This window comes from Danio rerio, chromosome 20 (genome assembly GCF_049306965.1).
Source record: "Danio rerio strain Tuebingen ecotype United States chromosome 20, GRCz12tu, whole genome shotgun sequence".
Classification (NCBI taxonomy): Eukaryota; Metazoa; Chordata; class Actinopteri; order Cypriniformes; family Danionidae; genus Danio; species Danio rerio.
The window spans coordinates 54,663,961-54,688,328 of NC_133195.1; the positions used below are offsets into that span (position 1 = coordinate 54,663,961).

General features: G+C 32.6%; 2 protein-coding genes and 1 long non-coding RNA gene across 3 annotated transcripts in view; 1 reads left to right on the plus strand and 2 right to left on the minus strand.

The window, feature by feature from the left end:
* Nucleotides 1-2,218: 2,218 nt before the first annotated feature.
* mia3 (MIA SH3 domain ER export factor 3) overlaps nucleotides 2,219-24,368 on the minus strand; it is a 449,969-nt gene continuing 427,819 nt past the window's right edge. The window contains exon 29 of the transcript XR_012396145.1: nucleotides 2,219-2,559. The gene's annotated coding sequence lies outside the window, so the exon portion shown is untranslated. The remainder of the gene's footprint in view (nucleotides 2,560-24,368) is intronic.
* si:ch73-91k6.2 lies at nucleotides 9,367-12,230 on the minus strand. The gene is made up of 2 exons (XM_003200772.7): nucleotides 12,156-12,230; nucleotides 9,367-12,012 (listed from the first exon to the last, which is right to left on the minus strand). Exon 2 carries the CDS (start codon nucleotides 11,896-11,898, stop codon nucleotides 10,657-10,659), a length of 1,242 nt encoding a protein of 413 aa, XP_003200820.1. The 5' UTR covers nucleotides 11,899-12,012; nucleotides 12,156-12,230; the 3' UTR covers nucleotides 9,367-10,656.
* si:ch73-91k6.1 lies at nucleotides 20,498-24,309 on the plus strand. Its single transcript, XR_001796757.4, has 6 exons — nucleotides 20,498-20,602; nucleotides 21,254-21,291; nucleotides 21,596-21,670; nucleotides 21,966-22,132; nucleotides 22,444-22,629; nucleotides 23,018-24,309. It is a non-coding gene; the product is annotated as a si:ch73-91k6.1 (long non-coding RNA).

Genomic DNA, 24,368 nt, shown 5'->3' on the forward strand with positions numbered 1-24,368 from the left:
AGCTGCAAGTCTAGGCGCCAGAGGCTGGAGAATGCTGGGCATCCATCGTGGAGAAGCTGCAGGTGTGAGTAGATCACTGGCGGGTGCTCAGTCTGTCACTGGTGTCTTTCAGGAATCAGTCACATGCTCTCCACTCCTCCATGACCACCACAGCATCTGCTTAGGATACGGCCTGGTCCAGGATTATGGAGACCTCTAGAAGTCCTCTACGGTTCCTCTATCATCCAGCCATTGTTCATCTTTTTTGTGAATGTATTTATGTGAAATTATTTTGGACTGAACGATGCACCCATCTCTCAGAAAAGATAAATGTTGAAAGTTATTTAAATTCTCTTCACATAACTGTTTTTATTACAATTGCTTGCATTCAGTACATTGTTAATCTTTTTATTATAATTGACACGTTTTTTTATTTACAAATGTACATTTTTGGAAAAGACTCCAATACTCGTTATTTTTTGTTAACTATAAGTCATATTATTTATTCTTTAATGGGCGTAAAAAAATCTTTTAAAAGTCAAAAATGGCTTTCAATGTATAACCTTATATAATATTCCCTCTCGTTTTTGTCTCATGTTTATTTAATTTCTATGTATTTTTCATTTTTATCTTTCTTTAAAATGTAATATACAAAATGTAACGCAATTTCTGCATTTTTCTAGTTTCCAAGTTTGCTGCAGATTTTTATTGTTAACCGTTTTTGAAATCAATAAACAAAATCTCTATTATTTAATTATTATTAATTAGGAAGAATGTCTTTTTTAAATAATTCACTTTATTTTAACATTCAACAACTCTCTGAACAAACAGAGCACTTCTGTGAGGTAGCTTGAACAATCAAGGAATAAATAACATCAATTCTTCACTTTTGGACTTTATTTGCGACATAAAAAAAGTTTGCTATATCAATGTTGTTAAGAAGAAAGTCTTAATAAAGACATTTATAAATTACTTTATCAAGCCCACAAATACCTGTCCTAAAAACTGGAAACAAAGGTAGTAATTCTGACTAAATTCTTCTCAAAGTTCATCGAATATATAGTGATTGGACTGGTCTGTGATTGGATTACTCTGACCAGCGCTGAAAAAAGTAACACTTCACATGACAAACCAGTGCGTTTTTGCTCAGAAATCATATTTAAAAACAAACATATGTGGTGGGTATTTATTGTAAATCTAGCAACACCTTTCATTCATTTTCTTGTCGGCTTTGTCCCTTTATTAATCCGGGGTCGCCACAGCGGAATGAACCACCAACTTATCCAGCAAGTTTTTACGCAGCGGATGCCATTCCAGCCACAACCCATCGCTGGGAAACATCCACACACATTCAATACAGACAATTCAGCCTACCCAATTCCCCAAAGCGCATGTGTTTGGACCGTGGGGGAAACCGGAGCACCCGGAGGAAACCCACGCCAACACAGAGAGAGAACATGCAAACTCCACACAGAAACACCAACTGAGCTGAGGTTCGAACCAGCGACCTTCTTGCTGTGAGGCGACAGCACAACCTACTGCGCCACTGCCTTGCCCTAGCGACACCTAATAAAAGAAATACTGTAGTACTGTTTTAGGCTGGTTCACATAAACACTCGTTTTGAGTCGTGGCTGATGTAAAAATACACACATATATATTATTTGGCAAAATAACCGTCTGGATTATACAATATTTGTTTATAGTCTGTCTATGTAGTCATGGCTATCATCATGATAAATAAATAAATAAATATATATATATATATATATATATATATATATATTAAGGGTGTCACGATCCTCCAAATCCTCGATTCGATTACATTTTCGATTCTAAAGGCACGATTCGATTCGATTATGAATAATTAATTAATGACCAATTAATTATTAGTAGCCTACCGTTTAAACTACCTGACCTGCATGGTCTTTGTTTTACCCATAAACAAATCATACAGTAAATGAATAAAGGCAAGATACGCACATAATTACCACCTGTCAATCACTTTTTCTGCGGGACTCGTGAATAGGCAGTGATCTGTGTCGTTATAATGGCGTCGGTAAAAAAGACGCACAACCAACAGGAACCAGCCAACAGTATCTGAGGTGTTCGCTAAAATGACTAAGTACAAGTGAGTGAAAGATTGAAGCAGTCCTCTGACTGCCTGGACCTGCTGTCTCAAGCTCATATGGCTGTGTGTGCGTCTGTGTCTGTGTGGTCAGGAGGGCTGCTCAGAAATGCTACACGCCACTGTGGATGTCAAATCGTTGTCGTTCTAAAATGCCATTTAAAAACAAACACAGTGTAAACAGGGCCTGAGTGTGAACTTTTCGCGAGCGGATTTGCAACGGGGGCGGGCGGAGGATCGCGATGCCGGTGTTGTCTATCGGACGAACCGTACGTAATACGTACATAGCAGAGCTTGCAAAACTGTGTTTTTTGTCGACAACACGAACGTTGTCAACATAACTCACTGGAAATCCAAAATGCTTACACACCGGCGACTTCATTGAAAGAGGAGAGGGTTTAAGTTCTGTCGACGGGTCTCCTGCGTCTGCAGTTTAACAAGCACTTCAACAAGCCTGTTTTTTTCCCGCTTGGCAAGCCAAGCTGACGTGACATGGGGGCGTGGCAGCATCGACGATTCTATTTTTTGATTCGATAATTGAAATTGAGCATAAATTTCGATCAAAAATCGAAATAGTGACACCCCTAATATATATATATATATATATATATATATATATATATATATATATATATATATATATATATATATATATATATATATATATATATATATATATGACATGAGTAGCAGTGCGATATGGCTGTATATTGGCACTGGTGGGAGGTGTGCGCTGTGCCTTAGTGCCCCAACCAGTCCCCATATACAGCCAAATTTTATTTTATTTTATTAATGTCAAATATTATTATTTTTAATCAATTATTTTTTTTAAACAATTTTCATCGATTCATAAGTCGTTTTATGATTTCAGCTTGAGATTAACTGGATTATAAGCTAGAAAGAGAAACACAAACACAAAAGAATATATAGCATACAATCAACGTTTTAATACAAACAGCCAAAATGGCATTTGGGGAAACACTTCCCAAAACAACAAAAACAAAACAAATGATCAGAAAGTACCCCTCATTCACTTATAAACTCATTAAATCAGAGAAAACAACAGAATTCCCACCTGAACATTTACACCACTACATGAACTAAACTCAAGACATCAAGGCATCTTTGGCTCAAAGTGTTAAGAACAAATGTAAATATGGCTTTTAAAGACAGATAGCATTGCGATTTGCTTAAGGAAAACTCGCTTCTACAAATCAGTCACTTATACCCGTACAAAAGAAAAACAGTCAGTGTCAAACTGTATTCCTGGAGGGCCGCAGCTCTGCAGTTTAGCTCCAACCCAAATCAAACACAGCTGATCCAACTTATCACGGTGTTCAAGACTACTGTATTAAGCAGGTTGAGTTAAAGATGGTTGAAGTTAAATTATGCAAAGCTGCGGCGCTCCAGGAATTGAGTTTGTGGCCACTGCATTAGAGCAAAACAAATGTCTCATATAATAAACCAGGGGTGCCCAAACTCAATAATGAGGGTTGGTGTTCAGCATATTTTAGTTCTAACCCCAATTAAACACACATGAACCAGCTGATCAAGCTCTTTCCAGGTTTACAAAAACTTCCATGCAGGTGTGTTGACGGAATTTGGAGCTAAACTATGCAGGAAACCAGCCCTCCAGGACAAGAGTTTGTCCAAATTCGGTCCTGGAGGGCCGGCGTCCTGCTGAGTTTAGCTCCAACTTCCTTCAACACACCTGCCTGGAAGTTTCTAGTATATCTAGTACAGTGTTTCTCAACCATGTTACCGGAGGGCCACAGCTCTGGACATTTTCCGTGTCTCCTTAACCAAATACACCTGATTCAGACCATCAGCTCATTAGCAGAGACTGAAAGACCTGTAATGGTTGCCAGACAAAGGAGACATCCAAAACATGCAGTGCTGGTGGTTCTCCAGGAAAGTGGTCGAGAAACACTGATCTAATAGAAGCTTGATAAGCTGGTTCAGGTGTGTTTGATTAGAGTTGGAGCTAAACTCTCCAGGACACTGGCCCTCTAGTTTGGAGACACAGAGACAGACAAACACACACACATTTTGGCAACTCTTTTCAACATGTCAGCTTTTCCTCCCTAAAGTCTAAAACGGAAATCAAAGACAGGAAATCAGAGAGGAAACACACGGATGAGGTCAGCTGGAAAACAGCAAGTGTTCACTGTAAAAAAACAAATGTAAATGAGCAGTTTTCCATATTTTGTGATGTTTGTTTTAATTTTTCTCCATTTATTTCTGTTTTGAATTGCATTATGGGAGCTTAATCTTTCCTCCAACAACTTTTAACCTTGAAAAGTAAAAAAAAAAAAAGTGACTTTTATTGACATTTTTAACAGTTTGCACTGCAGTGCTTTATTGTCTGGGTTGGTGTTTTATATTACACCTTGTAAATATCTGCCAGTACAGTTTCTGCTACTTTACAGACTTATTTCTCTCTATATTAATGTATTCTTACACATGATTTAATTTCAAAACCACTTAAATGCCAATAAAAGTCACTTTGTTAAACTGTAGAGTTGAATTTTTAACATCAAAAGTCGACAGAGCCGAGATTAACATCCTATAATGCAATTCACAACTGTAAACAAATGCAGTATAACACTAAAATATGGAAACTGTTCATTATCAGATGTTTTTAACAGTGTGAGGAAACACAGATGAGGTCAGCTGGAAAAAAAGCAAGCGTTCACTGTAAAAACAACAACTATAAATTAGTGGTTTTTCAGTTTATGAAGTTTTTATGTAATGTTCTCTATTTTTGTTTTAAATTGCATTATGGGAACCTGATCTTTCAACAACTTTTAACCTTGATAAGTTGGAAAAAGAGACTGTTATGACCATTTTTAATAGTTTGCAGTGATGTATTGTCTCGGTTGGTGTTGTATATTATGCTACGAACACCTTGTAATAAACTGACAGCACATTTTCTGTTGTTTTACAGACTTATTTCTCTATATATTACTTCTTATACATAAAATGTCAATAAAAATCACTTTGTAAACTGTAAAGTTGAATTTTTAAAATCAAAAGTCGAAAGAGCAGAGCTCAACATCCCATAATGCAATTGACAATCGTAAATAAAGTGAAAAACACCACTAAAGTATGGAAACTATTCATTATCAGATATTTTTAGTGCAAGGAATCACACAGCTGGAAAAAGCAATTGTTCACTGTAAAAAAACAAACAAGCATAAATTAGCAGTTTTCCATATTTTGTGACGTTTTTATTTATTTTTCTTCATTTATTTATGCCTTTGAATTGCATTATGGGTGCTTAATAGTTTATTACAACAATGTTTAACCTTGAAAAGTTCGAAAAAAGTGACTTATTGACATTTTTTATAGTTTGCAGTGCTTTATTGTCTGGGTTGGTGTTGTATATTGTGCTAAAAACAAATTGCAATAACCTGCCATTTTCTGTTATTTTAAAGACTTATTCTCTCTCTCTCTCTCTCTCTCTCTCGCTCATATATATATATGATTTTTTTTTACACATTATATTTTTTCAAACTACTAAAAATGTCACTAAAAGTCACTTTATAAAACTGTAGAGTTGAATTTTCAACATCAAAGGTGGACAGAGCAGAGATGAACATAATGCAATTGTCAACCGTAAATAAATAAAAAACACCACTAAAATATGGAAACTGTTCATTATCAGATATTTTTTACAGTTCAAGGGGAAGTGTTTACTGGAAAAAAAAAAAAAAAAAAAAAACCTCCGTAAATTAGCAGTTTTCTATATTTTATAATGTTTTTATTTATTTCTCTCCAATTATTTCTGTTTTGAATTGCATTATGGGAGCTTAATCTTTCCTCCAACAACTTTTAACCTTGAAAAATTCAAAAAAGTGACTTTTATTGACATTTTTATTAGTTTTCAGTGCTATATTGTCTAGGTTGGTGTTGTATATTACGCTACAAAAAACTGCCAGCACATTTTCTACTCAGAATTATTTCTCTATGTATGATTTCTTATACATAATTTCAAAACTACTAAAATGTCAATAAAAGTCACTTTGTTAAACTGTAGAGTTGAATTTTCAACATCAAAGGTGGACAGAGCAGAGATGAACATCCTAATGCAATTCACAACCAGAAATAAATGAAAAACACCACTTAATTATGGAAACTGTTCATTATCAGATATTTTTTTACAGTGTAAGGGGAAACAGATGAGGTCAGCTGTACCTTTGTACCTTCAAAACTCTCCAAAAAAAGCACAAAGGTGAATATCTTGGACTCTAAGTCAAGTACAGATAACATTTCACTACTTAAACAATTCACTGGTAAATAAAACATTGCATCAACTTAAACAGCGATGTCAAACTCCAGCGCCCAACACAGTTTGATTCCAACCCCGCTTCAAAACACTTGCCTGTAGGTTTCAAACAAGCCTGAGGGACTCAATTAGTTTGATCAAGTGTGTTTAATTAGAGTCGGAAGTAAACCAGGAGTGCCCAAACTCGGTCCTTGAGGGCCAGTGTCCAGCATATTTAAGTTCCAACCCTAATTAAACACACCTGAACCAGCTAAGCTCTTAGGTACACACAAACATCAAGGCAGGTGTGTTGAAGGAAGTTGGAGCTAAACTATGCAGGACACCGGCCCTCCGGGACTGAGTTTGGACACCCCTGAACTAAACTGCGCAGAGAGTTTGACACTCCTGACTTAAACAAATCAATTTAAAATAATTAAGTTTTTAAGTTCACTTCAGAAAACCACCACAGATTAAATTGAAAAAAAAAAACTCAATGTTTTTAAGTTGAAGCAATTAAAGTTTTCACATTTAGACTTCATGCACTGTAAAAATATCCATTAATTAACAGCTTCCGTATTTAATCATTTATTTTTGTGTTTGTTCACGGTTGTGAATTGCATTATGGGATGTTGATGTCTGCTCTGTCGACTTTTGAAGTTAAAAAAACAACTCTACAGTTTAACAAAGTGACTTTAATTCACATTTTAGCAGTTTGAGATAATAATATAATGTATAAGTAATAATAATTAGAGAAATAAGTCGGTAAAATAACAGAAAATGTACTGGCAGCTTATTACAAGGTGTTTTTAGCATAATATACAACACCAAAGCAGACAATATAGTACTGCAAACTATTAAAAAAAAAATAAATAAATAAACACTTTCATTCTTTGCAACATTGAAAATTGCTGGAGAAAAGATAAAGGTCCCATAATGAATAATCAAAAGCAGAAATAAATAATAATATAAGGGTTCCCACACTTTCATGAACAGCAGATTCAAGGACTTTCAATGACCTTTTAAAGCACCATTAGTTTTAAATCAAGCGCCTTTGTCAGCATACCCCACCATACATTATGCAGCACCATGAAAGTCTTTACGTTTCACTTATACTTATTATGTACACTAAAAATGTCAATGTCGAATTTAATGCTGGTAATATTCAAATGCGGTTTCTGAAATATTGATAAAAAGTGCATTGTTTGTCAGTGTTATTGTAAACGATTTTAATAGATTTAATAGTTATAGGTTTTGTCAGTTTTTTGTTTTTGACAAGAGTACATTTGTTGAAATAAAACCATAAACAAATTTCCTTTCAAATTTTCAAGACCTTCCAGGCCTTAAATCCATTATTTCTTTTATGTGTTTTCAAGCGTGTGAACCCTGTAATATATAATATAAAAACATGAATGACAAAATATGGAAAATTGCTAACTTAAGACTTTTTTTTGCAGAGTGCACTAAATATATTAAGTGTCGTATTTGTGAAAAATCAATCAAATCACAGTGAATAGGATGCAAAAACCTAAAAAAAAATAAAAAAAAAATGGATGCAAACCAATCCAAAAAAGCTGATGCTACAATCCTGTCTTCCAGATATATTAATGCAAAAAATATTAAACACAATTTAAGGCGATAAAGAAATTATCGACTTATTGTCTGTGAGAAAAAAACTCACCAAGAAGATGAGGAATAAAGGAGGAAAGCGCACATGCAAATTATGCAAAACAGCCATACGCAAATCAAACATTGTTTTTAAGGCATGTTAATTCAGGTCCAAAACAGTCGCACGTCTAAACCACACCACCAAAATAGGTCCCAAATAATGAACAACCCAGGAATAGTTTTATAAAACACAAGTAAAAGGAAGACTTGCATTCAAACTACACTGTAAAAAATAATCTGTAAATTAGCAGTTTTCTGTATTTTGTGACTTATATTTTTAATTTTCTCAGTTTATTTATGCTTCCAAGTTGCATTATGGGATCTTGATATGTCTTGCAACAACTTTTTAACCTTGAGAAGTTAAAAAAAAGTGAGTTTTATTGGCATTTTTAATAACTTAAAGTTATATATTGTCTGTGTTGGTGTTGTATATTACGCTAAAAACACCTAGTAATAAACTGCCAGTACATTATCTGTTATTTTACAGACTTATTTCTCTTTGAATTATTACGTATACATTATTATCTCAGACTAAAGTATCAATAAAAGTCACTTTGTTAAACTGTAGAGTAGAATTCTAAACATCAGAAGTCGACAGATCAGAGATCAACATCCCATAATGCAATTCACAACCGTAAACAAACAGAAAACACACAAAATACGGTTAATTAACAGCTATTTTACAGTGTAATGTTCACTGGAAGGTTCATAACGAAATTCCCTCACAAGAAAAAGAAATTAATAAAACACAGTGACCCAAACCCCAGCTTTTAACAGTGTCAGTGATATAAAGCAATTTTTAACTTGGTGTAAATGTCGTTCATCTCAGGAATCGGGTCAAATTTCACCACAAAATCAACCATGTGATGTGTTTTATTGTAATGATGACACACCCATAACTAAAATTAAACCAGATTTAGCAGAAGTGTGTTTTTGGTGTGAACTTTAACACAAATCAAGCTCATTTGCTGTCAAATTCTCATTATCACATTGAAAAATATGCAGAGTTACTTCATATATAGCTTTCATTGATTATTTTTGCATTTGGATGGGTTTTAGCATAGTAAAGTATTACTATTATACCATTTTTACTTATTTCACCTTTAATTCAGTGCTTTTGTTTTTTTTAGTTTTTTACAATCATGAAAAAGTAAAACTCTCATTATACAGTAACCGTATTATAGTAAATGATTGAAAAACTGCACTGAAAAAACATTTTCAAAGCTGTCTATATATATATATATATATATATATATATATATATATATATATATATATATATATATATATATATATAATTTATTTATTTATTTTTTTACAAGGAAATGCTTTTATTTTTATGTTTTTTCAATCGGTTAATGTCATTCGTTTGCATTTATTAGAAAAAAAAATGAAATTTCAATGTGGGTCATTATTATAATATATTTTTCCAATATTATTGTAAATATTGCAAAATGTTCTGCAAAACTAGTTTGTTTTTACTTTATTTTACAATAAAAAAAATTTAGTTAGTTTGTTTTCTTTATTAGTTATTTACCATAATTTACTAAATTTATAAACATTTTCTTAGTGGAAATGCTTTAACCCAATATTGGGACCAAAATTGTCATACCCAATGTTTGGTACACTCAAAGTTGGGTTAAAAATTTTACCCAATAGAGGGTTTAAAAACATTGCTGCTATGTTGAATCAATCTGAATGCTTAATGAATCGCATCCATAATAAATCACCTAGTTGGAATAGGATTTCTAATTATTGGGTTAACCTTACCGACCCAATGGATTGGGTTAAAATAACCCAACAGCAGGTTGGTGCCGAACTATCCCACTGCTGGGTTACCAGAAAAATATTACGCTGGGTTGAAAAATGTAATTTAAATTTAATTTTGAAAAAAAGTTACTCAATTAAAAAGTTGGTTTACCTGTTGTAATATTATTATAATTAACCCAACTGTTTTAAGTAACTTTTTTAAAATGAAATTTAAATTACATTTTTCAACCCAACCCAAGTTACTCAACATTTGACCCACAAACAACCCATATTTTTAAAGCGTAAATTCTACAACACATCTGTGGTAAAAATAAATAAATAAATAAATAAAAATAAAACTGCATAAACTATAGTCTAAAAACCGAAGGTTTGCCAACATTAGGTCAAATACGAACAAACCGAATGCTGGATATTTTTTTTTTTCAATAAAACAAAAATGACACTAAACAAACAAATAAATAAACAAACAAACAAACAAAACAAAAACACTTGGGTTTGTCCATATTTGACCCAATTTTGCAATAAAAAAAATGTCAAAGGAGTTCAAACACAATTTTTAGTTTTTTTGGGGGGCAACTTAATTGTTTTATGGTCAATCAACTTAAATTTATAAAAACAAATTACCAATCAATTTTTGCTCTGACAACATAAAGGACATTTTTTACAGCGTGGGTCATAACAACCCAATCATTTTTTTTGTGTATTTTGATTATGTGGTGAAATGTCGACCCATTTTTTGTGAGATTTACATGAACACACCATTATAGCTCTTCCTATTTTTGGTATAAGCAAAATTTTAATCCTGAAACGTGTAAACCTGATATTTTGAATGGCACTCGTTTATAAAGTTCAGAGTCGAGCGGCGTAGTTGACGCACAGCGTGTGATCTCGAATATCTCCCCAACCTCCATTCTTCATGTGAGGCTGATGTACAACCGGCCCGTTATCCGTCAACGTTAAAATTGGCGGGAAAAGAATAGATTTGACATCCTTGAGAGCTGAATCCACCTTCTCCTGAGCCATTTCCGGCCGACAGTCCGTTTTCTGATGAAGGCCGCAATCTCCAGTATGAATAACGCGACTTCCGAGTGCCACCAAAACCTTGATAGGCTTCGAAATGCACGTGCCGGACAAGTTCTGCAGGGTCCAGTCCCAATTATAATCGTCGTATGTGCAGAACGCGTTGTTGCATCCCATTAGTTTGTAGTAGAGCTCTCTGGTGATTCCCATTCCTATGTTATGTTTGGTAGACAGCCATCCTGACGTCTCGGTTTTGCTAGAAAGTTCGTGAAAGCCTGACAAACTGTTATGGTTGCCTAATGCGAGAACATCGCAATCACCACAACTGGTTTTCCTGAGCTCGGACATTGATTTTAAGTATTCGTGGAAATCAGGAAGAAGATAGTTGTCTTCTTCTATGAATACGACATATCCGTTGTATCCTCGGAGAATTCGCACTCGCTCGAATACGAAATGCAGCTTCCACCACCAATGGTGTTTAGTTTGCGTTATCGACGCTTCCCTGTAGTGTCCGTAGGAATCAGGATGCTTTGCGTTCAAACAACCCTTTTTGATGGCGTCATCCTTGGATATGTCTCTCGGACAATCTTGAGGATCCTGTCCCGGGAATTCATTCGGATAAAGCTGAATGCTGTAGGGAAAGAAAATTTGCAGAACTCTGCAAAACGCAATTTCCTTGACCATACCGGAAATTTCCTCAGAGAAATAGTCATGACTGAATATCACAAGTGCGTTTTGTATTCCAGTGACTTTTTCTAAGGACTGTATGAGCATTTTGAGATACGCCGGCCGGTTGTGGACTTGCACCACAATCACCACCTCTGGATCTAAGGGAAATTGATCTCCATTTTGGATAAACTGTCTGTAGTTGCTGTCATAGATGGATTTTCTCATATTCTGGATGGTTCCATAGTCAAATTTAACCATCACAGCAGTATGTGTGCTTTCTTTATCAGTTTCCTCCATGTTTGAGTCATCTTTAGTCCGTCGTATGGTGTAAAACAACATTATGAAGACGATCACAATAACGAGGAACACAATAAAGTTCTTCTTCAACAACCGGAATCTCATTTTTCGACGTCAAAGCACCATGGAAAGCAGAATTATGGGATGTTTACTGTTGTTATACGCCTGTTGAGGGCAGAATCCGGGCATTTTTCAGGTGAAACGCGGACATTGTGGTTTCTGTCAAGACAAGTTCAACGGTGAGTTTGTCACATGAATAAAGGCGCGAACTAAACTCGCGCCTCGTCAAGCAAAGCGCGCGCTAATAATGTCACTTATTCAATGTAGAAAGTGTGTTTATTCGTAAAGCAAGAGCTACTCACCCTGATAAAGTGTCATGTGCAACAAAGTTGTAAGCAGGAAGAGAAAGTGAACTGGATGAGGAGGTCTCTCTCTCTGCTGACGTGTACTTACAGTCAACAGGAACACACACACTCGCTCCTCCTCACAAGTGCTAATAAACACTCACGACACACACTGCGAGAAACACACTATTTATTTCACGGTTTTACTAGTCTTGGTTTATTTAAAATGTGTTGTAATCTGTTTCAGTTGAAGGAAACTTTCGCTTATTAATCTTAAAATGTATCCGTGGCTTTTGTTTTGTCTCAAAATGGACACCACTGATGCCTTTACCCTTAAATTATTTAAATAATATTAAAATGATAATAACTGGAACATAGTACTAAATGTTGAAGTATTTTTTTGACTAAATTTGTAATTTTAGATATTCATTTGAGAACATGTTTAAATAAAAATGACAGTCTTGTATAGTCTGTGCCCCATAGTGTAGCAAATTTATATTTACATATAAAACATTATTATAATATACATTAAAAACTTGATTAAGAAATAAGTGAGCTGTTTCAAATGAAAAGAAACTTGCGCTTATAATCTTAAAATGTGTCTGTGGCTTTTGTTTTGTCTCAAAATGGTCACCACTGATGTTTTTCCCCTTAAATTATTTAAATAATATTTAAATAACAATAATTTTGCCCTATAAAATCTCAATATGTTGCTATTTACACTGGAAATTATGTCAAGAACATTCTACAAATTGTTAAATTCCTTTTTTTTTTTTTTTTAGCTTACTGAGTATTACATTACATTTACATTTTACATTTACATTTAGTCATTTAGCAGACACTTTTATCCAAAGCGACTTACAAATGAGGACAAGGAAGCAATTTACACAACTATAAGAGCAACAATGAATAAGTGCTATTGGCAAGTTTCAGGTCTGTAAAGTCTAAGAAGGAAAGTATTAGTAATTAATTAATTAATTTTGGATATTAATAGTTTTGTTAATAAAAATTACATTCTTAGTTTAGTTTGTGGCGTGTCTGTGAAACTAGGTCTAAAATAGTGAAGCAGGTTTACATTTATATTTACATATAAAACATTATTAGCTTATACATTAAAAAAACAATTGCATCAGACACAATGAGAAACACACACACTTTATTTCTTAGTTTAAATTGTAACCTAAGTTAATCTGTTTCAGCTGAAAGAAACGTTCGCTTATTATTCATTGAAATATATTCGTGGCTTTTGTTTTGTCTCAAAATGGACACCACTGATGCTTTCCCCCTTTAAATTGTTTAAATAATATTAAAATTACAATAATTTAACCTATAAAACCTCAATATGTCACTATTTACACTGGAAATTATGTTAGGAACATAATACTAATTGTTGATATTGTTATTTTTTAACTTATTGAGTATAAGTTTGGATATAATTTTTGTAAATTTAGATATTAATATTTTTTATATATATAAAAAAATTACAGTTTTAGTTTAGTTTGTGTGCTGTCTCTGAACTAATTGTGTGTCCTGTCTGTACTAATTGTTGAATTGGTTATTTTTCAGCTTATTGAGTATTATATTTGTAGTTTTGGATATTAATAAAACATTTTTTATTATAAAAAAATACATTCCTAGTTTAGTGTGCGCCCTATTCTGTGAAACCAGGCCTATTATAGAGTTGCAGATTTACATTTATATTTACATATAAAACGTCATGATATTAATATATACATTAAAGACAATAAGATTAAGAAGTGAGCTTTTCAATCTAAAGATGTACCCATGGCTTTTGTTTTGTCTCAAATAGGATGATTTTTTTAAATAGGTACATTTATAAATGATTTAGTCTTTCCTTTATAAAATCTCAATATGTATTTACACTATTGTATACACTGAAAGTTATATATACACACACTTTTTTAGATTATACTAATGATCAACTAATATAATTAGATCAGAATGTTTAATGTAATTTATTCACATTTTTATATCTTGTAGTTATATAATATTTAATGTTGTTAATGGTACATATTTGATCTACATCTTATAAAATGCATTTATAAAATACATAAAAAATACAACATTTAAAAACATCATTATACACTGTATAGATTTACATTCATATAAAATTAACAACTTCATTTATATAGCGAAACGTGTTTGACATAATATTTAACAGTACACATGCTGCAAACACACATGTACGTGACATTATTTTCTATTAATATCTATGTCACAGGTGTCGAAGTCAGTTCCTAAAGGGCCGCAGCTCTGCACAGTTTAGTTCCAGCCCTAATCAAACACACCTGATCAAACTAATCGAGTGCTTCAGGCTTGTTTGATACAGATAGGTGTGTTGAAGCAGGGTTGGAACTAAACTGCAGGGCTGCGGCCCTCCGAGAATTAAGTTTGACACCCCTAAGTGTATAAGCTAAACACAAAAGTCAATAGAAATCAGCTGTTTACACAAAATGGCATTCACAGATACTTTAGTGTCAATAAAATTCATGAGTACATCTACATACAGTAGATTACTCCCTTTATGAATGAATTTTCATGTGTTCATTTCAGATGTTCTTTTTCATGTTCAGGGCCTGGTTTTTCAAAAGTAATCCACTGGGATTTTGGATCAGGAATTGGATAAAATCTTGAAAATGGGTTTTTCAAAAGAAAAAACGGATTACATAATCGGATTAGATCACGTAATCCAATCTTGGTTTTGATCCGGATCAAACCTTTAGTTTGGGTTTTTCAGACCTTTTTTGTAGGATCTGGATCACTTTGATCCAAAAAACCTGGATTAAACTGATCCCATCAGAAGGGTGGATTTAGTGTGGATTTCATGCCCAAAATGTAATGAAAACTTAAACATTTTATTGAATAATACTATTTTTGGATCATACAGTATCTTACGAGATATACTATTTATTCATAAGGTTTTCATTTTATTTGTTCATCTGTCAGGCTATAGTGAGTATAGGCTTTAACTTATTCAGCCTTTCAGACTACAACAAAGTAGAACGAGTTTGGCCTCATAAAATAATGACAGCTGCCAAACAGCTGTCAAAACTGACCAAAAACAATACATTTTATTTTGTCACTAGTTGACATATATATTCATCACAATGAAAAATATTTTTCTTTTTAGAATATTTATTAGTGATGCATGCAATGATTACAGAATAACAACAAAAAAAATGCAAAGAATGGCAATCGCTGATTTTTGAAATCTCTTTCAACAATTGCAAAAAGAGACTGAAAGGGCAGAAGCGCAGCTTCATCTGGCAGAGAAACAACTGACCCTAACCAAACTGCAGCAAACCAAGGCCAATGACTTGAAATCCGCCTCCTAAAGGCTGTGCTCAGACAAGCTGCTCTCTCCACATCAGATGAGGAAGTCTGAACTTATTGTGCAGTTTTTGACATTAAGTCTTTTTTTAATGTATTTACATCTATATTTGAAACTTATTATAAATATCCTCAGTGTTGTAGGTCTCAGATGAGCGGACTGCTGGAAGAGGATGGGGTGGGGTTTTTCTTGTTTTTCTTATTTATTATTATTATTATTATTTTAATAATTATTAAATTTTCATTTCAAATAAAAATAAAGTTATATTGACCCCATGCTGGTTATTCTACTCTTTACATATCTATAGTTCTACATTGTGATTTCCGATCCTGTTTGAGCACTGGTTATCCAGATTTAGTGATCCTGAAAAGTTCCTATCCGGATCAGATTGATCCAATCCGATGTTGCTTTGAAAAACTGGCTCAAAAAGTAAGCTGGATTACGTGATCATGGATCGCAAAAACAGGATTACTAAATCCGGATCAATTTGAACCTTTTGAAAAACCGGGCCCTGCAGTTAGAAATCAGACTGTTATAATCTTTCAGCATAAGGGCTTAAAAACAGGATTACTAAATCCGGATAAATTTTATCCGGATTAAACCTTTTGAAAAACCGGGCCCTGGGTATTTCATAAACCTGAAAAAAGGCTTTTTGAATATAAATGTCTAAGTAAACGCAAATAGGCTACATGTGAATCGTGTGTATCTATACCGTCTTTGGAGTGTCCTGCAGTTTTTACATGACAAAAGACCAAGACCAAAAACCTGTTTTTTTGTTTAGCATGACATTAAAGAGGTGAAACCATAGGGTGAAACCTGACTTTAGCTCTCTTGTTGATTATTCAGATCACCTCTAGATGGCGAAAGAAGAGCATCATATATATTAAATGCATTGCATAAATTCACAATTCATAAATAAACAGAGCTCCTGTTAACCAAGAGGTCTTCTTTCCATCTATGACTGATTACATGTGTATTATTGTATAATATTCTTACTATCGACATCAAATCCAATTGTTGTGTTGTATTGTTGAAATGTTAGTTTAAAAAGGCATAGACTTCCATTTAAAATTATGACTGACTCCCTCTACTGGTGAAGTATGTAAGTGCACTGAAAGAAAAAGGAAAGAAAATGAACTGAAATGAATGAAAATCCTTGGTAATTTAACAATTGGAGGTTCATTCCACTGTGGTGACCCCTGATAAATAAGCAGAATTAATGAATTAATTCAACAATCAAAAACAAAGACATTGCAAGGAACAGACTTTATTAAACATGACATTTCTGCTTGTTGGCATTATTAATGCAGTAATCAAATGCTTATGTCTAACTTTGTATCATACATAATGTTTACTCGTGTTCACTGCATTATTTAGTTTGCTATATCCACAAGAAAATACATGTATTAAGTGAATGTAAAATATTTTAATTCATATAATAGTACTAAAAAGACAAAAAGAAACAAACATTAACATAACTTTGCACACACTTTTAAAAATGCTGGGTTTTATTAACCCATTCCTGTGATATATAAATCTATAAACCCAACAGTTGGGTTAAACCATGTCTTTAAATTCAATTAAAAATATGGGTTACATTCATTCATTTTCTTTTCGGCTTAGTCCCTTTAATGATCTGGGGTCGCCAACTTATCCCAAACATGTTTTACACAGCAGATGCCCTTCCAGCTGCAACCCGTCACTCGCCAGTTGGTTACAATAATACAAAACAGCATTTTAAGAGTGTAGTGTTATAAAAAGAATTATCAAATAATTAGTATAATAAAATGATTATATTATTTTATATAATAAATAAACAATTATTTAAGTTTTAAATAAATAAATAAATAAATAAATAAATAAATAAATAAATGTGTAAGTAAATACACAAAATTAAATGATTAATAATGAAACCCTCAGCAAAATAAATGAATAAGTAAATTAATTAATTAATTAATCAATAAGTAGGTAAGTAGGTGAATAAATAAATAAATACACAAATAAATAAATGCATTCAATAAATAAATAAATACATGAATAAATAAACCTATAGTGAAATAAATAAATAAATAAATTAAATTAATAAATATATAAGTAGGTAAATAAATAAATAAACAAATAAATAAGAAAGTAAGTAAATAATTAGGTAAATAAACAAATAAATAAATAAGTGGGTAATTAAACCAATAAACCTACAGCAAAATAAATAAATAAATAAATTAATTAATCAATGAATAAATGAATTAATAAATATGTAATAAATAAATTAATAAATAAATAAAAGCTAAATAAATAAATAATTTAATTAATAAATACGTAAGGAGTTAAATACATTAATGAATAAATAAATAAATAAATAAATAAATAAATAAATAAATAGCTAAATGAATAAGTTGTTAAATAAATAAATAAATAAATAAATAAATAAATAAATAAATAAATAAATAAATAAATAAATTTGTCGGTAAGTAGGCAAATAAATAAATAAGTAAAAAAACAAATAAATAAGAAGGTAAATAAATAAATAAGTAGGTAAATAAATAAATAAATGAGTAAATAAATAAATGAGTAGGTAAATAAATAAATAAATTAGTAGATAAATAAATAAGTAGGCAAATAAATAAATAAATAAATTAATAGATAATTAAATAAGTAGGTAAATAAATAAATAAACGAGTAAGTAAATAAATACATAAGTAGGTAAATATTTAAATAAAAGAGTAAATAAATAAATAATCTAGTAGGTAAATAAATAAATACATTTGTAGGTAAATAAATAAATAAATGAGTAGGTAAATAAATAAATAAATAAATAAATAGGTAAATAAATGAATAAATATATAAATAAACAAGTATGTATATAAATAAATAGGTAAATAAATAAGTAGGTAAATAAATAAACAAGTAGGCAATTAAATAAATAAATAAATAAATAAATAAATAAGTAGGTAAATAAATAAATAAATGAATAAATGGATAAATAAACATGTAGGCAAATAAAAAAACTAATAAATAAATAAATAAAAAAGTAGGTAATAGATAAATAAATAAATAAATAAATAAATAAATAAATAAATAAATAAATAAATAATTTCTCCAAATAAAAATTTTAACTCAAATATTTTTGACTGTATAATTGGGTCTTTAAAACATTTCTTTTAAAAAACAAGAGACTACATATTTTAAGAAGTCTTTATATATAGTCATATTTAGGATGACAAACAGCAATTAAATTAAATGTAATGCATAATACCAATGAAACTGCAAGTGAACTTATTTTCAACCTTCCAGTCAATGCACTGCATAACCAACAGGATCGTTAACATGAGCTGCTTTCAGTAAACTGAGGTCTCGCTGAGGTTTTTTAATGAACGGGTGGATCTGCAGTTCTTAAAAACCCGCATTAGCAATTTTACTTAATAAAAACAGCGCTCCCAGGATTGGCTATTAAACAAAGGCCTTACTGTCATAATAACAAGCTGTGGTTGAATTCAGTGGTGAGGGTTTAATGGAGGTCAGCACTGATATAATAAACGCCGTCTCTGGACATGTGATGATAAAGGAGAGATCCGAGACAGGCACAGGACGGAGAAAAAAAGCTCATTTCAGTGCTGAGATGTACAGACTACGCCCCTTGTTGGCGTGGGTTTCCTCCGGGTGCTCCGGTTTCCCCCACACTCCAAACACATGAGCTATAGGGGAACTGATGAACTGAATTGGCCGCAGTTTATGAATGTGAGAGTTTATGGATGTTTCCCAGTACAGGGTTGCAGCTGGAAGGGCATCCGCTGTGTAAAACATATGCTGGAGTAGTTGGTGGTTCATTCCGCTGTGGCGACCCCTGAAACTAAACAAACAACTAAACAAAGTTTCTATATAAAAACAATGTTAATTCATTCATTTTCCTTGAGCTTAATCCCTTTATTCTTCACTGTCAGAAAAAAGGGTACGGTTGGGGTACATTTGTGAACACTTGGGGTACAAATGGTGAAGTTGTACCCTCAATGGTTCAAAGTAGCACCCTAAGATACTTATATGTACCATTTAAGGGTAAAAAAGGTACAAATATGTTCCCAACTGTCAAAGGGTGCATGTTTGGGCCATTTAAGGCCCAAAGAAAGGTACAATCACTTGTGTGAAAAAGGAGCAAGTCAACGTGTATGAAATGGTCCTTAATTTATGTCATGAGTTGTTGGTTATTTGGAAGAAATGCACACAAAAAAACTGTACATTATAAATTAAATTATTTAATTATATAAAACATGGCCTTATAAATATTATAAATTAATATTTTTGATTTAAGAAAATGTTAACATAAATCCCCCTAAATGTAAAGTGAAATGGCTAATTATACACAGACCTTTCTTTGATTATCAGATTTAATAAACTACTAGAATGGACATACAACTATAAAGTAGATGAATACAATAGGAATTAAAGGTAACCAGCTTGGTAAACAAAGACAAAGTGCAACCTTGTAGTATTAATAAATTAATTAATAAAACAATTTTAAAACGTAACAGAATAATACTGCCAAAATAATACAGCTGAGAACAAATAATAGATTTAAAAGACCAAAAACTGGCCGTTAGATATACACAAAATGTAATAAATATCGTGTTTTAACTACAAGAGGGAGATTGAATCCAGCGGCAGATGCGAGATTGACTGGCCGAAGTAAAAGCTGCTGTCGGCGGGGGAGAGAATCATAAAGCTCCCGCTGACAGAGTCCGCTTTCACTGAAGCACATTGTCAAAGAAGCGCTGTCTTTTTAAATAAACTGCCGATTCGAGTTTAAAACAACTACATTCTCGCCTGAAATACTCTTAAAACTACATTTTGTGAAACATTAGATGATATTTTTTTTAACTTGCGGGTCTGCACAGCGGGGCATTGTCCATTGACTTTCACTTAGCATTAGCAGCCAGCAAATTTGAATTCGTGTTGTCCAATAGGATTTTTGCCCGCGCCGTGCATTCATAATGCCATCTGATTACGTGTGACGGTTAATCTCCAGCTGTTGCACTGTTGTTCTGACGCTCTTCTCGGCGTCGATGGAGGATGGACCTGAAGGACGCAAAGAAGCTGGAAGACGAAGCACAGACATTTGCAGGCAAGTTTAATGTTAAATAACTTATTGTAAATATCCGTTGGGTCATATTCAATTCATATTTGACGTTACTTTGCCTTGTGTATGTAGTTAAGATTAACGTTACCGTCAAGTTACCTGCCGCGTGAGGGGACCCTTTTGTAATTTAAGGTTGACCAGAAATTAAAATATGATTTTTTACATAACCTGGCCATGAGACAGAGCTCGAGACACTGGCAAAACAGCGGTGAAACGTCCAGAGAAACAGTTCAAACACATTTAAGTTAGTTTTGTTTGGATAATGTGGTTAAGTCTTTATTGCATACGTTATTTATAAACTCAGAATTTCCTTAGTGTTGGGAAGCTAACGTCCATGCTACCGTCCATGTTTACTCCGGAAAGGAGTGAAGTGAATGCCTTTATGTCTGAAACAATATAACTTTAACGTTAGTTTATGCATATCTTGACCCACGTCCATTTATAGCAGTTGTATTTTGGAACGTTACATATTTAAATAACGTTATAAATGCATGTCCAAGAGAGTCATAATCATCTGTCGTGTCAGATCGAGGTGCGGGTCATTTATCAAAGTTTCTAATTTAAAGCTTTTTTTTTTTTTTTTTTTTTTTGCTGTTAACCTCAAGTTCACAACGATCATAATTTTTTTTCTTTCAGAAAATGAAGTGGACGAGGAAGCAGTAGAGTGTAATAACGTAAGTATTTAGTATTTTATCTGTTTGTTGATAATATATATATATATATATATATATATATATATATATATATATATATATATATATATATATATATATATATATTTTTTTTTTTTTTTTTTTTTTTTATATATATATTATGTATGTGTGTGTGTGTGTGTGTGTGTATACTTTTCCCCCAGGAATTCATTGTGCAGTCTTAAATTTAATCTCCTTTTTTCTATGAAACTGTTAGGTGAAGTGTTAAAGTTATATTTGAATTTTTATGATTGTCATTATTATGGACTTATATTTGATCCAATAGGTGATTCCTGCAATTGGTGAGGATGCATCATCTTTTGAGAGTAATGCGAATGTCCTGTGTATCCAGTGAAATAAGGTGTGTGACCCTTTATTAAAAACACCCTTGTCAGTGAGATCACACATTTTAAATCAGTTCTCAATTTAAATGAAAAGTTTAATGTCAGTAATAGCCAAAGTGTAGGATCAAATGACTATTATAAATGTTATGACTATTGTAAAAAAAAATTAATTTTTAAGCTTTGTGGTGAACATATGTGCATTCAAGCTTACAACTATTTGTACAATGATAACTAAAGGGAAATGGCAACAAAGAATATTAGATAATTTTTTTAGTTAAAGTGAATCACTAATTTCCTTTTTGTTTATTATAGTAATGGTGAACCTGACTGAATGCATTCATCAACCATCTCCAACCAAGTCAGAGCTTCAAGGACAGCTTGTGCTAAAGGTGCCTGAGCTTGATTAAGAAAAAAAGCATCTCCACTGGCCAAAGTCTACAAAAAAGCAAGAGAATAGAAGTTTGCAGATGATCTAACAGGTATTAACATAAAACTTACGTAATAATAATTTTGCTAGATCAAACCCTTATTTTTTGGATGTGATCATTAAGTGCCTTTTCAAGCTGCATTTAGCAAGTTCAAACTCATGGGCCTTATATACAAACCCTTTATATAGAGAACATTCCTTAATGTTTTTCTTTAAAAAAATGTAATTCATAAAAATACATCAATATCTTTTATTCAGCATTTGCTAAACATTCCAATATTTTTTTCTTTATTTTAAAAACAGGTCCTTTATATTATTAAATTATTTAAGAGTACTTCATTATTTGTCTTTATTTTATTTTAGGTTGTCACGGTGGCGCAGTGGGTAGCACGATCGCCTCACATCAAGAAGGTTGCTGGTTTGAGACTCGGCTGGGTCAGTTGGCATTTCTGTGTGGAGTTTGCATGTTGTCCCCATGTTGGCGTGGGTTTTCTCCGGGTGCTCCGGTTTCCTCGACAAGTCCAAAGACATGCGGTACAGATGAATTGGGTAAGCTAATTTGGCCATAGTATGTGAATAAGTGTGTATGGGTGTTTTCCAGTGATGGGTTGCAGCTAGAAGGGCATCCGCTGTGTAAAACGCATGCTGGATATGTTGGAGGTTCATTCCGCTGTGGCGACCCCAGATTAATAAAGGGACTAAGCCGAAAATAAAATAAATGGATGGATGATTTTATTTTGCAATAGATTCTGACTTTCGTGCTGCTCTAATTTTGCTCCCCCATATTCTTAAAGAGGAAGATGATTGCTTACAGTAATTACACTGGAAGAGGTTTGGGTACTGTTGGTTAAACACTTTGTAATACTCTGATAGATGTTATGCAGTTCTGACAGATTTTACATTGTTTATTGATGTCCTTTACTTTTTCTTTTTACAGTGGGATGATGATGATGCTCCATACCCAACTCTACAGATGGCTGAAAGTCCGTTTTAGAGGCATTATTACATCCTTCGCCGTTTACTGTGTTTTCAACTTGGCTTATCCACGCTACATAAAGAATGCAAAGGATGAACATCAGCAACTCCCCAAGATGGAACAACAATTTAAATTTGAACGTCAGCAACGGTGTGAAGATGGAGATCCAAAATTACAAGAAAAACAACTCAGTGCAGCTGTCCGAGAGAACTGGTATTGCTGGGTCTGCATCAAACAGCAATGCTTGGATCTTTGCATTTACTTTGGTGCATGCGTTTCGAGTCTGCATCAGTATTTTAAGACTAGCAGCTATAGACATTTCAATAACATTGCCCAAATCAACTGAGAAGCACAAGATGAAACAATGCTAAGAATTTTCTCCGCCCAACATCCTTGATGAGATTGACACATTCAGGTGTTCAAATTGAACTGTTTTCGTGTGCATGTGAGACCGCTAATGGAGAAGAAATTACTCTTTCCTAATGAAATACATTTTAAATGTCAATACTGCACTGGTTTCTGTGTAGCAAGTTTTTAATTCTGCTGTTGTATGATTCATATTTCCATGCAAATACAGTAAGAGTTTGACTTTGAATGGGGTGTTATAAACCAAGACAGACGGACTTTCAGGCTCTTGAAACATACTCTTCTGATAAAATGTTTCTTAAGAATGTTTTGAAATTTCAAATCAAATGTGTAAAACTGTTTGATCAAAAGTGTTTTTGAGATCTAAAATGATTAAGGGTATACTTTAAGTGACATGTTTCAATGTACTGTATGGAAAAAAGATTGCTTTGAGATTCTTGATGCTTTTAGAAAATGTAGAATGCAGTGCACTAACAAAAATGTACTTTATTAGGTCTACTGTTGTTTTAGAAAAATTACTTTGTTACATTGGTAAAAATGCTCAGTGAAATGGGATGCACTGATGTTAAAAAAATAATATTAAGTTTTTTTGCTGTTTTATAAAATGTTTTAAAATGTTTAAGCAGCTATTTTTTAAGTTTATGCATCTGGTATGACTTTGTGATAGTTTAAAACTTTCATCTTCTAAAAAGGTGACAATGTAATTGTTTTGAATCTTTCCATGTGTGTTTGTGATAAAATGTTACAGGTATAAAATTACAATTATCGTGCAGTTTGTACTCATGGAAAAAGATTGCTTTTTATTCTTTTAAAATGATGTAATGTTTAAACATTCATCCTGTAAAAATGTTGATATTTAATATGTTTAATAAATGTGATAAATGAAATTTATTGTGTATGGAGTACAAATCTGAAATGAAAGGGTACAAAATTCATCCCTATGGAG